We start from the raw sequence: 18,727 nt of genomic DNA, 5'->3' as shown, positions 1-18,727 counted from the left end.
ATAAAAAAAGTTTTCAAAATTTTATTCTTATTAATTTTCAAGGTTTGCAGCAGTAGCAAAAGTGGTGGTCGGAAGTTCGTCGATTGAGTTTGTCAGAAATCACACCTAGTGATTGACCGACAATGGTTGCTAGAGTGGTGTTTGGAGTTGGTTGATGAAATTTCTAGATTGAATTAGAAAAAAATGTAATCCATGGCCTTGAATAGTGTTTACTATTCAATCCAACGAGAAAGAATGTAGGAAGCCTCAGTGAAGATACTCGTTGATCAATGATAAAAACGATCAACGGTCACCAATTTTAAGACGATTGGTTGGTCGTCGACCATCATAGCAATCGATTGTCAAGGGTTATGACTATTGATCATTGAGCATCACTATGATCGCTTGTTAATAGGCATGAGATCGATAATTAATGATAACGATTGGTTGTTGTCGATCAAGATGTTCACCCCACGACAGTAACGTCCAAAGTTGTAGATCACAAGCAATCAAGATCAATCACCGACGATCAAGACAATTGATAATCAACGGTCAAGAAGATGATAAAGATCCAGAGGCAACGGTTAAAACTGTCGGTTGTTGTGAACGTCGATCGGTCATTGTAGTTGATCGTGAAGTTGACTAACAATTGTTGTTAACGATTATCGATAAGATGTTGAAGTAAAAATTTTTCTAAAAAATATATTTAATGATTTTTTTTATAAAAAAATCCAAACTCGTGAGTCTAAAATCTTAATCTTATGAATTTTATTACAAGTGAACAAACATGAGTTTGACTTCAAATTCCAAATCCATGGATCAAACACTCCATTTGGGTCCAGATAATTATAGTTAAAATAGCATAAAACTTGTACTATTCTTTTTTAGGTTAGATGTGTATAATAATATCTTTTAATTACAATTAAATAACTACAATATCTCTATGATTTATGTTACCTAATACATCTCTTTCTCCAAACTAATGCATTCTTGTTGCCTAAGTAATTTTTATACGTTTTATTAAACCGTGTTTGAGGTGACTATTTACTTTGATTTTTATTTAGATGTTTGAGATTAATACATTTCTTTATACATCACACATGGAATCCAAATATGATAATTTAGATTTGAATTGAATTATCCTTTTTCTTTCTTTTTTGTTATTGATTTTGATACACAGTATAGTATAGAGTTAATTTGATTAATTATTTAATAATTTGAATTTGATTAGCAACACTTATATACAGTGGATTGAGTTTTAAAATGAACTAACAAACCCCAATATTTACTCCTTTTTCGAATTAAATATTAAAATAGTTTAATTTGGAAACTATTTGAAAAAATAAAACAAGTAGTGTGTAAAAGTAACGAGTACATGACATTAGGAATGTCATAATTAAGCATCTCTTATTTTAAAACGTTTACGTGAAATTTAGTGACAGACGATCATTTACTCTAGTTTTATTAAACAATTAATCTATTCAAATTTTTAATGTTTTGTTAATTACTTTTTACTGATATCACTTTTCAAATCTCAATAATCAAATATAAATTAAATTCAAATATTAATGAATAATGTTACTCAAAAAAATAAATGAAACTTAAATACAAAAAACTAAAAAACAATTTTAATACATTTTACTATATTTTTAAAATAGTTTCAACTTTTTTTTTATTGCTATATTTGAAAATGTCAAATTACACGTGCTAAATATAATATTAACAAAAAACAATCTATATATAGTTTGGGGAAGATTGTAAATATAGATTATTGTTAACCAATGAATATAATTTAAATGGTGATTGATATATATTAACTAAAAGTCCAAAAAGCCAAAATGTTTATATATTTGTACACGATTGTTTAGATCCTATACCAATCTTATACCAAAAAGAAAAAAAGAAAATTAAAGATAAATAAGAAAGAAATTTTGAAAGAGAATAAAAAAAATTGGAAATATAAAAAATGAGGAGAAGTAATTAAAATAATAAATAACAAAGACGAAAAAGAACTTAAAAATTGTCTCGTAATAATTAAAATTTTCAAACAAAGATAAATAGATAATTGAGTTTACGGACTTTTATAAATGTTTAAAACTTTTGTTATGTTTATGCATATTTATCCATAAATATAAGAAGAATGTGAAAGTAGCCCTAGCAGAAGGTAATCACAAAGATTATAAACAATGATAGATAGCACTAACTTTTGATTTGATTGTAGTATTGTTGGAGTATCACTAAGGGTGAACAACCAAATCAGAATTAAAAAGTAAAAAACGTTTTTTATGTATAAATTTGATTAAAATTTAAAACTCGTAAAGTGAGTGAAAATGGGTTTTTAATAAAAACAAATTAAATTGAGTGGTGAATTAGTTGAAAAATAAAATAAAATATTGGAATAATTTTCTATTATTGGTTGAACTTAGAGAAATTGATGAAGAAACGTAACAATCACATTAGGTATAAACGTGGACAGGAGGAGAGCTGCAGAAATCAAATTAATCACAAATATGAATGCATATGTTTACACTTTTTATTTCCCTTCCATTTCGTAAGATGTAAGAATTACATTCCTCCTCTCTACAATTAACAAACAAAATAGGGTCCTATTCCTCATCCTTTATTTTTAAAATATAAAACCTAAACACTAATTTGCTTCTTTCCATTATACATTAAATTATTATTTTGTTATTCGCCACAACTCACGTATCTTGAAAAATAACTATATTTCTCACCTTGTTATTTAAATAAGCATCCCAATTAACTTTTCTATGAAAATTACCTTGTTATTCACAAATGATGGTTTGAATGAAAGGAAAAACTACCGAGTTTGTTTAAAAAACGAATTAAATACACCAAATTCAACAAATTATAATATAAAATATAGAGAGTAAACTGAGACAAAGGAAAAAATAAAAAGAATAAAAAAACAAAATAAAAACAAAAGTGCATAGATTGAATGATATAAGCATGTGCAATAGTGGTTTTCTCCAAAAAAAAAAATAATAAAATGAAAGCACTTTGAATTTATAAAATATATTAATTAATTTAATTTTTATGTTTCTCCACTCCTCTTTCAACTTCCAAAAAAATCCAACTCAAATTTTCATCATCTCTCCTTCCTTTCTCTCACTTGAACCTATGTTTTCAATTAACCATTTACTCTCACTCTTTCTTCTCAATTTCCATTGCTTTATTTCTTCATTTATTCCTCTCTCTTTTTTTTTAATGGTTTTTCTTGTCAGAAAAACTGACGTTATCGGCCGCCCGGCGATTTCAGCATCTCTGTGAACCAGTAGACCGACCGATAAAAACCGAGTCGTCAATGGTGAGAGGTGTTTATTTTTTTATTTTTATTTTGGTGTTGTTCAAAATGGATTCCGCCCGACCGATTATCACACCTACTTTATTAATTCACTTCTTTATTCCATTTTCTTCTTCTTCTTTCTTTCATTTGTTTTCCCCAATTTCTTTTGTTTTCTTCAACTTACTTCCAGAGATAAACTTCATATTATATTTTTGAGTTTTGCCAGAGCGAAGTCAGCTGTCTCACTCCGCGTTCTATAGTTCCCCTTTTGACTCTCAAATTATTTCACGGTGTTCTTGTAATGGATTATGGAACTGTTTCTATGTGCTTCCTTTTATTAAAGTTGTTCTTCAACTTGAACCCACTTGGGGCTTTTTGAGATTTATTGTACTTTCCTTCCCTATTTGCCTCAGATTTGCTTTCTCTTCAGCAATTTACATCTGGGTCTATCACTGTTTGGATCTCTGATGATAAAGCAGCGGCTGTTTTCTCCATCACTTTCGTGGGCTCTGATTGAACCAACATTCTATTGATCGTTTTTTCTTCATAAACCCCCAGTTTTCAAAAAGTTTGCTTCGAATCAGGTTCTGCTTCTGGTCCTCTTTCTTGGATTGCTTCTTCAAACTTGTAGCCATGGATTGTGGAAGAAGATTTGGATTGCTGTCCTGGGTTTTGTTTATCTCCTTGCTGCCTTCCATTTTTTGCTTGTTTAATCCGGTAGATAATTATCTTATTGATTGTGGATCGGCTGCTAATGTCTCTGTGGGTAATCGTGTTTTCATGGCTGATGATAATTTGGCTTCAAAGTTTCTTTCAACCCCACAAGTGATTATGGCTGATACCAATACATCTTCATTACTTGCTACTTCTTCCAACGATTCCTTGTTATTCAAAACGGCTAGAGTTTTCACTGGAACATCAAAATACAAGTTCCCAATAAAGGCTGGAAGGCACTGGATCCGTCTCTATTTCTTTCCATTTGTGTTTTCTGTCTACAATATGAGTGCTGCAAATTTTAGTGTTTCGACCCAAGATTTTGTTCTGTTGAGAGATTTAGCTGGAGGGAAGAATCCTATAATCAAAGAATTTTCTGTGAACTTAGCATCAGATACACTTGAAGTTATATTTGCTCCTGTTAATGGCTCTATTGCATATGTGAATGCCATTGAAGTTATTTCTGTTCCTGACATCCTCATTGGTGATGAAGCCATTTTGTTAGAACCATCTGGTAAATTTCAAGGGTTGTCTAATCAGGCATATGAGACAGTTGCTAGAGTTAATATGGGTGGGCCGAAAGTTGCTCCTGATAACGATCCTCTTACTCGGAGTTGGGTTTCTGATGACAGCTTTATAGTTAATAAGAATCTTGCTACAAGTTTCTCCAACATTGCAGCTGTTAAATATAGTGCTGAAGGGGCAGCGCCAGAGATTGCTCCAAATGTTGTCTATGGTACCCTCTCTGAGATGAACTCGAAGGATGATCCAAACAGCAATTTCAATGTGACGTGGAAGTTTAAAGTGGATCCTGAGTTTCAGTATCTTGTTAGGTTTCACTTCTGTGATATTGTGAGCAAATCTCTACATGAACTTTATTTCAATGTTTACATTGACTCATGGCTGGTTGTTGGGGGTCTAGATCTCAGTGTTCCTCTTAACAATGCTTTGAGCACTGCATACTATATAGACTCTGTATCAGGAGTGATCAATAATGACGAACTTCTTGTGAGTATTGGCCCAGCGAATATAGCTAATGTGTATCCAAATGCCATTTTAAATGGTCTGGAAATCATGAAAATGAATAACTCAGTTGGCAGTCTTAGTGGGAAAGACTCTGTAATTAGTTTTCCAGACTCGAATTCTTCAAGTAAGCACATTGGTGTCATTGTGGGTGTGTGCGTTGGGGCATTTGTTGCAGCTCTATTGGTTGGCATTCTGTTTATACTGCACAAACGAAGAAGAAAGGGAATGCATCAAGCTACATCGAAAACATGGATTTCAATATCCACTGCTGGAGAAATGTCACACACTATGGGAAGTAAATACTCAAATGGTACAATCACAAGTGCTGCTTCCAACTATGGATATCGTATACCTTTTGCAACAGTTCAAGAGGCTACTAATAACTTTGATGAGAGTTGGGTTATTGGTATTGGTGGGTTTGGGAAAGTATACAAAGGAGTTTTAAATGATGGCACCAAAGTTGCTGTAAAGAGGGGTAATCCACGTTCCCAACAAGGACTAGCAGAGTTTCAAACTGAAATCGAGATGCTATCACAATTTCGTCATCGTCATCTTGTTTCGTTGATTGGATACTGTGATGAGAGAAATGAGATGATACTGATTTACGAGTACATGGAACAGGGAACACTGAAGAGTCATCTATATGGTTCGGATTTCCCTAGTTTGAGCTGGAAAGAGAGATTGGAGGTCTGCATTGGAGCCGCTAGGGGACTTCATTACCTCCACACTGGTTATGCTAAACCCGTTATTCATCGTGATGTGAAGTCTGCTAATATTTTGCTCGATGAAACTCTCATGGCAAAGGTTGCTGACTTTGGACTTTCAAAGACGGGACCTGAAATTGATCAAACCCATGTCAGTACAGCTGTGAAAGGAAGTTTTGGGTACCTTGATCCTGAATATTTCCGGAGGCAACAACTGACTGAGAAATCAGATGTTTATTCTTTTGGGGTTGTTTTGTTTGAAGTCCTTTGTGCACGACCTGTCATAGATCCAACCCTTCCTAGAGAAATGGTAAACTTAGCTGAATGGGCAATGAAATGGCAGAAGAAAGGGCAGTTGGATCAAATAATTGATTCTACTTTAGTAGGAAAAATTAGATCAACTTCTCTTAGAAAGTTTGGAGAAACTGCTGAAAAATGCTTGGCTGACTATGGAGTTGACAGACCATCGATGGGAGACGTTTTATGGAATTTGGAGTATGCGCTTCAGCTACAAGAAGCTGTCATTGAAACTGATCCTGAAGATAACAGTACAAATATGATTGGTGAGCTCTCTCCACAAATTAACAATTTCAACAACATTGAGGCAGGTGTTTCTGCCACACGGTTCGACATTCCGGGTGTGGATGATCTTTCTGGAGTCTCTATGAGTAGGGTGTTCTCTCAGCTGGTGAAATCTGAGGGTAGATGACCTGATGTTGCTCCGTGTTAGACCATCCTGTTGATTCTTATACTTGATTTAATCTGCTCCCGATAGACTACTCTCAACCCATAAAAAATAGTAGTGAAAAGTGATGTTTCCGATCTTTTGAATTGGTCCGACGCAGCTGAATATGAGGTGTTCTGTAAACTTCAGGCAACAATGTAGGCATGAGCGTTTAAACAACGTTCCTTGCTTCATTGAATATGAACATGACAGTCTGTAGTTGGGTTTCTTTTCACATCAAATAGCCATTTTCCCTTGCAGAGGGAGGAACCAAATCAAACAAAACTATAAAGATTTCTTCAGTGTCAAACTACATGTAACATATTGGGTTCTTTTCATGTACAGAAGGGGTTTTGTCCAGGTGAGTCTTTGCAATATCTACCAAACATGTTACTTCTTTAAGGAACAAGGTAGTTTGCATCTCCGTTACCGATTGATTCTGATTTGCATCTCTTCATCGATCATATTCATTTTTTTTTTTTTTGCCACTGGTTTCGTGTTTGTCTAGAATTGTTGAGACATCTAGTCTTATATTTAACTGAGCATCATGTCAAGAATGATGATCGTATGTTATTCTTTCATGAGATCCGGTGTGGAGGCGCTTTGTTGTGTATTTGTTTAGTTCTGAATCTCTTTTTGATGGAGCATATGTATTTGCTGCAATTTAGGACAATTCTTCATCTGGATATTGTTTACTTTGAGAAACTATGAATATTTCGACTATGTAATGAACATCCATGCATTCTTGTCTTGAATTTGGTGTTATTGGACGATCAAAGTCTCTTGATTTTTCATTCCAATATAGTAGTTTAGCATATGCTATAAATTCATTTGAAACCATTTATGTCTATGTGTCATTTCAAGAGAGAGTTTGGTCTCAAGGTTTTGTTAATATAATTTAAACTTCAAAATGTTTGATTTTTTCTCCTGGAATCCTGATTTGTACAATAGTGAAGGTCCATTGTTCAAATTCCTCCACTCCATTTATACTAAAAATTCAAGATTAAGTTTGATACTACGTGTAAGTTAACAATTATAAACAAGAGTTTAAAGTAGAGCACTTGCGTGAATTATAAACCTAACAATCAATTCTTAAAGTATTGGTATTCTTTAAATTAGGCTCCAATTTGATTTTATTATATTGTAGTAGGTGTTACCGATAATGTGACAACATTATTTTATGTGATCCTCACTAATATTACCAAAATTTCCAAGATTTCTATACTGATTCTTTGGAAACTTTGTATATTTATAATTTAATAATTCAGTAGTGCCCTGTTTTATGCTTTAATATGTTGACTTCTTCCAAGGGTTTGGAAATAAATACATATTTGGCACCCACTTTGGCCATTAATTAATTACCAAATTCTACTCTTTTTTCTTTAAGAAAACAAAAAATATGTATATAAAAAATGAAAATAATAAAAGGAATGTGAACCTAAGTAGAGATCTTTCGCCCACTAGAACAAGACCACTACAAAATTAGCCAACCAAACAAAGAAGTATTTTACCCATTTAAGTTTGGTTTCAATTTAAACTGGACTTCCAAATATTACAATTTGAAATTTGTTTTTCTAAGTTTCAACATTTACATTTTTAACTTCAATTTAGAGACTACGTCAGAATCAAACCCAAAATTCACAGTAAAATTACATTTTAAAGGCAACGGTTTTGTAATCAAATACAAAGTTTTGAGGGCTAAAAACGTAAAATACGGAAATTTATATGACCAAATGAAAACTAAATCCGTTGGTGTAAAATAATTTTTTTAGGGGAAAAAAATAAAAGAAACGGACACATGGTATTACCCAAGTGAAATATGAACGTACCATAAATATGATATTAAATAAATTGAATGATGTTAGTTTTATTTGAAATAAATTTTATATTATTTATTTTTATGAAAGTACCTAACTAATTGTGTTTAATATATATTGAGGATAAAATAGATAAGTCTAAGAAGTGCCAAAAATATTATAGACTATTAGTTTGGTATTAACCCAAATCTATTTCAAACTTTATCCTAAAGTTTTCTCTTGTTACATTTAAATAAAAGCTTCTAAATGTCATAATATTGCCACATACTTTAACCTACATGTCTCAAATCTAATAAAAAAAAAGCTATGTACCCTAACTTTACTTATTGTATTTCCCTTTTCATTTTTTTTTTCAAAAATTAAAAATAACTATGACAAGTATATATTGTTAAACTAAGATTAAACTTATATACACACACGTAGGTGTGTATGTATCAAACAGAAAAGAAAAAGAAAAGCAAAAGTTAAAATACCCTTTTATCTCTACCCTTTAAAATTTATTTAATTTGAATGTTCGTGTAGTAAGTTTACTTGTTATTTATTCGGATTTTCACTTGAAAATTTTGATAAAATCGAGCTATCCAATAACTTGCAATTTAAATATTAATAAAATCAAGAAATATGATCGGATTAGAAGTTAAAAAATGGAATATAATTACTATATATTGGATATGTAGAAGGATTAGGTGTAGTCTTATGAAGTACTTCATAAGGATGAATAGAGTGATGAGTTAGGGTGGAAACAGTTTTGGAGTTTGATTTTGGTTTTAATGTTGAGGGAAAGTAGTGAAGGGTGAGACATTTTTGTTTGAATAGAATGAATGAGAATGATGGGAGTTGTGAAAAGAGGTAATGTGATGGTTTAAAGGTAATTAGTAGAAATGATAGCATGGCCGGGGGGGTTGCGTGGTGGGAAGAGTTTAATTAGAATGGCTGTATTTGCTACTTTGGTAGTGGGGAGCTTTGTCCCACCACACAATGACGCAACCACAACCCACAGACAAACTTCCAAACTCAAACTCATTTGTTGCAAACATTCCCTTTTTCCTTTAACTTTCTTTCTATATAAACTAACAAAAAGTTTTTTTTTTTTTTTTTTTTTAAATTTAACTAAGTATTAAAGTGGAGCTTGAATTTGATCTAAAACAACTCAAAACACTTTTACCCGTGCACTAACTTATGATACTGTTATTATTTCTATATTTCTATTTTCTATGTATATATATTATGGAAAGAGTATGAGGTTGAACCTCTCAAACTTGTACTAAATTCGTTAATGCTTTAGATACACAAATTTTTAAAACTAACAATTTAGTATAATTTATATTTTAAAAGTTAGTTGCAATTTAGATGCAATTTAGTTCCTAGATTACAATTTCAAACACTTTTCTTACCCGTGTAGTTGATAAGCAAATAGGGAACAAATTGCTTTCTAATACACAAAGATAGCTAAAGTCTTACTTAACAAAAGTTTATGCTTAATTTTGATTTGAGTTTTATAAATATAAAGAATAAATTGGTGCGAGACCAAGTAAGTTGATTAAATTATTATTCATTTAGATTCAAACACTACAATCGTTACAAATTTTAAAGTAAAAAACTAAAGTTAATAAGTTTTTCTAAATCCTAAAACGACTTCAAATACAAAATGAATTGAAAAGTTGTAAGCATGAATTGATAAGAGTTTCATTCTTAGTTTTTATTTTGTAAAAGCATGCCCCTGTTTTCTATTCTTTATTTTCACCTACCAAATTTACTAGAGATTTATGTGAATTAAATTAGAGAAAAAATGTTTATTTAAGCTCGTCTTTATTTAAACACTTTTAATAAAACTTCCATTTTAAATATACTTTAAATTATTTTACAAAAAAATGTTTTAAGTGGTAAATTTATTTTAAAAGGATGGAGTTTCTTGAATTAAATAAATGAAAGTATATTTTGATGAATGTAGTTTAAGGAGTTTGTTCATTTCCACAGTTGAAATGCTTTTGAAATTTGAAATTTTGATTAAACCTGAAAATGGACGTAAAAAAAGTAAAGAATAAAACAAAGAAAGTTTCGAACAAGCCCTTTTTAGCACAACCCTTGTGGAATTTATAACATTTGAATTTCAAAACCTCAACTATTTGCCAAATTCCTAAATTGTTTGTATCTGTATATACATATATTTATACTAAATTTTCTTTAAATCATTATTGAAAATTACTTCCAACGTCCAAATTTTCATCAAAAACAACAATTTTAGTTGCGTCTAAATTTTCATAAAAAACAACAATTTTAGTTGATTCAAATATATAATCAACTACATTCAAATATATAATCAAGTTAATCTTTAAACTCTAATTAGTAGCAATTGTTTAGAGTAAAATTATAATGATTGAAATTGTTACGTAATTAAGTTGATACTTACTTTTAAAAAGAATAAGAGTAAATAAATTTATAGTACGGGGTTCGTTCTCAATTCTCAATATGTTTTTCAAGAGGTATTCTTGGATATGAATTTGTAATTTGTGAAGTAACTTTATCAATTTATCAAGACTACGGGGTCCCTTGAGTTTTTGAATGTGTGATTTTATGGACCAAAAACTAAAACCGTGCTTAGTAAATTATTTGCCATATTGCTCTTTGCCACACACACTACTTTTTTCCTATGTAACTACCTATTTGTCTTTAACTCTTCCACACCAATCTTTCCATCTCCCATTCTTCAATTTTTAAACTCATAATCCACCTTCTTTTCTATCAACTTAATATATTTCTTTAAATATTAATGCATTCAATCATTTTTCCTTTCATCATTGTCTCCAAATTAGCGCATTTATCTACTCATCTCATTTTTCCTTCCATCAATCAAACATATTAATGTATTTCAAACCTTAGAAAATTATCTTACATCATCATTCATTTATGAATTGATATATAATTAGGGTGTTCTAATTAGCAACGCTAATTAAAGAATTTTTTACAAAACAATTTTTTTAACTTTTAATTTCATATTGTAAAATTAATCATAAAAAAAACTTCATCAAACTGACCTACTTAACAATTTAATTGGTTCAAACACACAAATATTAATCTCATACTAATACTAATATCGCCAACTATTGCAACACTATTATGATGCCAATTAAAATTTAAGTACATTTTATATAAAAAAGATGTAAAAGAAAGATAAAGATTTCGTAGGGTAGAAAAGTTCCAAAAAAGATTATGTTTCCACAAATTTAACAAAAATACATTATAGATTTGCGAGATTTGCATGATCAAATTTAACAAATTAAAAAAAAAAAAGAATTACCCGTTATATTTATTGCAACATAATTCCTTTTTTCCACATGAAAACTATAAATAAAAAAATATTATCTCTCTAAAAAAAACTTTTAAAAAATAAATCTAATTTACATAATAATATGTCCGTACACCATCCCCACCTCTTCTTCGCTGAATTCCATCGACGACTATGAACCAAAAAGGAAAAATGAAATTTTAAATTACAAATTCACCCCTAAAATTTTAAGTTTTAGAATTTAGTCCCTACACTTTTTTTTTCCAAAGGAGAAATTTGCAATTTAACCAAAAGAAAAAGAGAAAAAAAAATTAACTAATGAACCTCTCGCATAGTATCGGCGACGTCGACTTTAGCGGTGCACGATAACAACCGTCGGAACACAGACGTCAAAGCGGCGCAGGAAATCTCCTTCGCTTTCTTCAACCTGGAAGATTTCCTAATCTTCTCATCGCCGTCGCTGGACTCAGACGCCGCCGTCTTCTTCTTTTTCCGGCGAGAGATTCTCTGGCGCATTCCGACTTTAGCGAAACACTTATTAGTCTTGGTCTCTGGCGCGTGCTCTTCTTCTCGAGAGAAAGTGTAGCTTCGGAGGTACATCTGACGGCAAGAGATGCTATCGACGACTCGAGAAGTTCGATTGAGCTTAGAACTGACGGATCGGATGAACTCGGCGTCGGATTCCGGCCACTTGTAGAGGTTTATGTAGGTGGGACGGACGGGGAGACGAGCGTCGTTGATGCAATTGGAAATGCAAACGGAGGCCATGGTGGATTTTAGGGATTTGAGAAAATGGTTACGGTTTTTATTTATAGGTAGAAGAAAGATAAAAGGAATGTGAAAGAGAATATTATAGGGAAAAGAAAACGGATGGGTTTTTCGTTTCTGCATAAATTCGGCATGATTTCTTCGTCACTTAAATGTTTATGTATTTTATTAATGTTAATTAATTATATTTTAATTGAGGTTATAACAATTTATTTCATCCATTTAAATACGAAAACATCTTATTATTTGTACCCACAATGTTATACATTTTAAATTATACTGATCAAATTATTACAAAATTGAAAATACATTAACCAAAATCACAAAAAACCAAGTTCTAACAACCATTTGAATTTTTGTTTTTTTTTTTTTTTAAATTAAGATCTATTTTATAAAATTTTATCATGTTTTATAAACCAAAATTTAAAAACTAAAAGAAGTAGCTAATTTATAAAGTTTTATCTTTATTTTGAATTTACCTAAAAATTTGTACTTAAGAAATATAAATTATCGTAAGAAATGAAAAATAAAATATGTTTATTTTCAAAAACAAAAAAGAACATTGTTATAAAAATGAAACCTAAATTATTAGTTTATGAAATTTTAAGGGTGAAGATTGTTTTTTTTTTTTATTTTTTATCTATAATTAATTAAATTTCATAATTTTTCACTACATTAAAATTATATTTAAAATTTCACTTAATAACTAATTTAAATTGATTAATAGATATCCAGGATAGTGGGTGAAAGTGAATATTTAAATAATAATTAAAGTTAAAAATGTAAAATTTTAAATTTTAAAGACTAAATTTAGACAAACTTAAAATTTCAAAAGTAAAAAGTAACAGATTAAAACTAATACTAAATTCAAACTCAACATTTTAAAAATTATTTGACAAATGAAAATATTTCTGAACTAAAAAAGAAATTTTTTAAAAATTATAAAAATTGATAAGTTATTTATATTTTGTTTTTTTACTAAACTTTTTTTACAAAAGGTAAATGTATATATTTTTTTTCCCTATGCCTAAGGATTTAAAAAAAAGTTATATATATTTTGTTTTAATTTCATATTAAATTCTTCAAACTTTATACTGAAATTCAATACAAAATAAAAAAGTTTTATCCTAAACTACTTTTCCCCCTCTTTTTTAAGGCTGGCTAAATTAGCTTATTCCCTTGACCTTTCTTTAAAGTGATTTTCTAAAGTATATATATGACATCTATGACATATTTGAATTTATTTCGAGTTACAATTGGTGATTCTCATTACTAACAACATGTAAATAATAATTTTTTTAATTTTTTAAAAATATTTTGTTTAATGATCATTATATATTTTATTTAATATTTATTAAAATGCCTTGAATTCAATATGTGACGGTACTAACAATTTACACTCAATATTATTATTAAGAAAATTTACATCATATGACAAAAAAAAAAAAATGTTAATACACAAATTTTTTGTATATTACAAAGATGACAAGTAATTTGATATATCGAAAGTGTATCAGAGGGTCATCTGATTTAAATTTGCTACTTTTTCAATTTAAAAATGTAGTGATGTAAATCTTATTATCATAAATTAATAAGAATAAATGTCTTGTTCATCTTTCTTCCCTCTGTTTTCTTATCCCTCCTTCCACGAATATTCAAATGATAAACCTAGCAACGCTATATTGTATATTCTGAAAAATTTCGCTAATAAAATCATTATTAGGGTAAAAGAACTCTAAACATCTTAGTTAATGTGAGGAAAAATATTAGTTTGAAAGTTAAATGAAACAATTGAGGGAATTGAGATAAATTTTATAATTATTTAAGAGAGTATAGTGACACACGTATAAAACTAAAAATGAAGCTTATTAATGAATTGAATAAGAATGAAGCAATTCATAGAACTTTTTCTTAATTTTTTTGTTTTTCCCATACATAAAATATGGAGATTCTTCTTATAGAAGCAATGAGGTGTGGATACAAAATACTCGTGGAAGGTAAGGTAATAAGTAATAATTAGATTTATATTATTAAATGGAAAGATGAAACTCAAATGATTTCAACTCAAATAATAAATAAAATTATCTAAAGTATATTTTAAATATATAAATGAATATATAATTTCAGAATACTTTTTAGACTTTAATAATGATTTCCCCCCACAGGATTAATCATACCTGCCATTCTTATGTGTCTTAATCTCCAGTTTCTTTTTTTGTTGGGTTTCATTCATAGATCATACTATTTGAAAATTTTAATTTATTACCATTTTTTTTTTTAAAAAGAAAACCTAACTTAAATCCCCTCATGTTTAAAAGAACATTAACATTAAAATTCATGACATGATATGATATTTAATAGAATATAGAAGTTGACAATTTAAGTTTCTAATTCTTTTAATTTGTTGCCATATCCACTTAATGCCATAGTTTAGTTTTAACATATTTTTACCTTTAGAGATATATTTATATTCAGAGATGTGACTGTGGAAAAAAAAAAAAAACGGTTGTTATTAAGGATAAAAAAAGCACATGAAACAAATCTAACTCGTTTGAGGTCGAGTCGAGGTAAGCATCCCTAGCCCTTGAGGGGCCGACCCACTTCTCATGGTCAACTTTTTTGTAATTTCTTTTACTTTTTCTAATCCATTTTAGGTTTGGAATCTTAATCCACAAATGCTACAAGAGACTAGAAATTCATAAGTAAGTTTCTCTCTCCATCTCTCGCTTGAGCTGATGGTTTGCTAAATCTTGACTTGAGAAGATTTCGTAGCAGAAACATCATACTAATGTTTTATTTTCTTGTTAGGTAAGTCGTCTTTCCTCCCTAAAACTATAAATTTACTACAAATGAAGGTCAAATGAGTTTCATTATTTAAATCTTAATTAAAAGAAATTTAAAATTTAATTATTAAAAAGAACTTTTTAAACATTAAAACATGTACCCAATAAATAAATAAAAAAAATATAGTAGAAGGTTTTGATATATGAGTTGTGGTGGTAAAGTGAAGTTGGGCATTGCCAACATTTTAAGCAAAGGTATTTATGAATACTCATTGCATGAGAATGGTGTGTAATGATGGCAGTTGTTTGCTCATTCAGGCTTCATCTCTTCTCTTCATTTTTACTTTCAAATTATATGCCTTTTAATAATATATTTTTATTTCATTGCTTTGCTTCTATGAAACCTCTCAATCAACCCCTACCAAAATGTATTATTTGGTTTTCTTTTTCTCTTCAAACCAAAAAAAGGAAGAAATTAGAAAACTATACTCCTAACAGATTTTCTTAATTTGCGATAGCTATAGACAGATTATTTCTAACTCTCTCAAATGAAATCCTTAAGTCTAAATCAATTTATATTAGACCACTTCTCCAAATGAAGTTAAATTTGAGTAATTCACCGTTTTGTCATTTTTTCTAATTAGAAATCTGTGTGAACTATTCAAGAATTGAGATTAAATAGTTTATGAATTTGCAATATAAAAATTGATAACATCTTCAACTTTATATTATTTAAAGAAAAGTCAATACGAAGATTCTTATAGATTGGAGGAAAAGGAGGATTTATGATAATTTCTCCAAATCTAAAGTTTGCTAATGGAACCAACCTTTTTCATTATTATTATTACTATCATTAATTTTCTAATGCTGCTTATGGGATAGTCTAATGTTGCATTAAGGAGCAATCTTTACGTAGTAATATATTAATAATTATTTCAAATTCTATTATAATAATTGGACATATATAATAGACAATCAAACATGTATCGTAAACTTTGAGGTCAAACGTGCAATTTTTCCTTCCGCATTATTGGAAAAAATGAATGACACAAGCGACATTTACCAAATACTTATAACAAAGAAGTAGTTGCAAATATATCAATTAGATATGATATTAACATATAAGGATAGAGGCTATTAATGACAGACTCTATCCTTATTAAATTTTGCTATTACTATATATTTTTCTCACGGGTAGATTTATATCAATCATATACTTTATCAATAAAAAAAGCATAAATCGATAGATTGATATCAACAATGGGTAGACTCTATAGTAGTACGAGGTATTTTTGATAAACTCTATCAATGATATGAGGTATCACCAATAAACTGATTAAAGTCTACGACTTATAACGTATGTTACTTAAAATTTATCAATAATAGCTAATGACATATAATCTATCACTTACATAGAAGGATACCTGTAGATTTTCACTATAACACTTTTAAGCTTTAAGCATAGATAGTTTAACTGCAGTTTAATTGTTTTCTAATTGTTATGGCTGCTTTGAAAAAGAGAGGTTGCATGAAATTACTTTGAAACTTTGTTGCATTGAAAATGAATGGGACAAAGAAGACTGGATTTGAAAGAAGAAAGTGAGAAAGTAGAGAAAAATAAATACTTGTTTCAAATCCATTAGTGAGAGAAGAAAATCATTTATCAATGCTAGACTTAGATATATAGTTAATTAAAAGTAGTAAATGAAATCGATCTCTCCATCGTCCTAGGTGCTGGAGATTAACTTAGACGCCTCTTGAGTTGGATTGATCATGCTATATTTGATCGTATCAATTGAGTGGTTCGTGATTTTGTTGGATTATTGCTTATTCTCACGAAGTAAGAAAAGTTTAGATTGAATGAGGTATAAAAGACTTGGGAGCTCTTTTCATGCTCAATGCTCTTTGTGATGTTGTTCCAGGTTTGTTGTGGATTCTCTCTCCCTCTTTTCATTGAATTTGATTGTTTCGAGCTAATAATTAATGTTATTAATGAGGTGGGGTTTGATCTGTTTGAGTTGGATGGTTTATTCTCGAACATCAAGACCCTTAGCTTGTTGTCTTCTCTCAGATTATGTTTCTTGGGTTGTGCTTGTGTTTGGCGAACAATGCTTTTCATCGTCTTGCACGTGCTATAGTTTCTTCTAGTAGTCATAGGACTATTTTTTGTTGCTTCCTTGTCGCCTTTCTGGAGGTGAGTGTAAGGACGCTCTTGTGCCTGGTTGACTTCCCTTGTTCTGTGAGAAGTCTTGTATGTTTGACTCTAGTTAGTTTCTTCAATATATTTGTTTATAAAAAATATGAAAAAATATTTAGTAATAAAATCAATATGGAGTACACTTCAACTTACATGAAAAATAAACTTTTAATAAATGTCAAAATGTTAAAGAAATAATTAAAGAAAACTATAGCGATGGAAAAAACGAAGTTATAAAGAAAGAGAAATATATAATTTAAGAAAATAGAACATCCGATGAAAATTAAAGTAAAAAATATGACAAAATTGAGAAAAGAGATTCCAACTTTAATCGGGAATAAGAAATCAGATAAACAACAAACAACAAGAAAAATCATTTAAAATAAAAAATTAAACGAAAAGGTGAGAGAATCCAACTCATGAAAAAAACACAATAGGAACAAAAACAAATAAAAATATTTGATGGTTTTTTTATATATATTTATAATTATTTTAGAAAAATTACAACTACTACAAATTTTAGGAATAATAATTAACAATATTTTAAAAAACTTATAAACATATAAAAGTTTATCGGCGGTAAACTTATATTGTTGATGAACTTTTAATGATGGACTAATATTTTTAACATGATTTATCAAAATATTTTTAACATGGTTTATCAAATATCAATATTGAAGGATTTTGCTATATTTGTAATTTAAAAATAAAATAGTTGCAAATAGATTGAAGAATAAATATTTGTATATATAGTAATATTTAAACAAAATTGTGAATACATTTGATAGATCATAATGAAATGAAAATATTGTTATATTTGCAATTTTTTAAAAAATACGGTAATAATTAGAGAAATTGCAATGAATGACTATTTTAACAATAATAATTAAGGATATAGCAACATTTTAAAAAAATTGTAAATATAACAAAACTATCACTGATAGGCTTGTATCACTGATAGACTTCATATGATATATCAGTGATAGACCAATATTTGCAACATGGTCTATCAGTGATAGACTTATATCATTGATAGAATTTGACAAATTTTACTATATTTGCAATTTTTTTTTAAAATTGTGCTATATACTTAATTAATTTGAATTTAATTGCTAAATTTGAGATTTTTTATAAAAATAATGTAAAATTTGAAACATATATAAAAAATAGGGTAGATGCAAAACTATTTTTAAAAATAGGTGATTTGAGGTGAAGTATTATTATTATTTCTATTTTTATTTGTTTAATATATTTTAATAACATTTTTGTTAATATATGAGTTTTTTTAAAAAATTAAATATTGGAAAAAAAGATATGTGTAATTTTGATTAAGGAAAATTTAAATTAAAGTAGAAAATGAATTTAATAAGAAAAATTGAAGATCGAAGATTGTGATATTTAAATATATATAAAGAAAAAAGA

The 18,727-nt window shown here is 29.1% G+C and overlaps 2 protein-coding genes across 2 annotated transcripts; one reads left to right on the top strand and one right to left on the bottom strand.

The window, feature by feature from the left end:
- Positions 1 to 3,079: 3,079 nt before the first annotated feature.
- Positions 3,080 to 7,209, top strand: LOC101218488 (receptor-like protein kinase HERK 1). The gene is made up of 2 exons (XM_031887482.1): positions 3,080 to 3,307; positions 3,700 to 7,209. Exon 2 carries the CDS (start codon positions 3,920 to 3,922, stop codon positions 6,437 to 6,439), a length of 2,520 nt encoding a protein of 839 aa, XP_031743342.1. The 5' UTR covers positions 3,080 to 3,307; positions 3,700 to 3,919; the 3' UTR covers positions 6,440 to 7,209.
- A 4,663-nt stretch (positions 7,210 to 11,872) lies between these two features.
- Positions 11,873 to 12,325, bottom strand: LOC101218723. The gene has a single exon (XM_004148192.3). It carries the CDS (start codon positions 12,323 to 12,325, stop codon positions 11,873 to 11,875), a length of 453 nt encoding a protein of 150 aa, XP_004148240.1.
- Between the last annotated feature and the right edge of the window lie 6,402 nt (positions 12,326 to 18,727).

The sequence above is a fragment of the Cucumis sativus genome, chromosome 6 (genome assembly GCF_000004075.3).
Source record: "Cucumis sativus cultivar 9930 chromosome 6, Cucumber_9930_V3, whole genome shotgun sequence".
Taxonomy (NCBI): Eukaryota; Viridiplantae; Streptophyta; class Magnoliopsida; order Cucurbitales; family Cucurbitaceae; genus Cucumis; species Cucumis sativus.
Note: the sequence above shows the minus strand (reverse complement) of the source record. Positions and strands in the feature narration are given on the sequence as shown.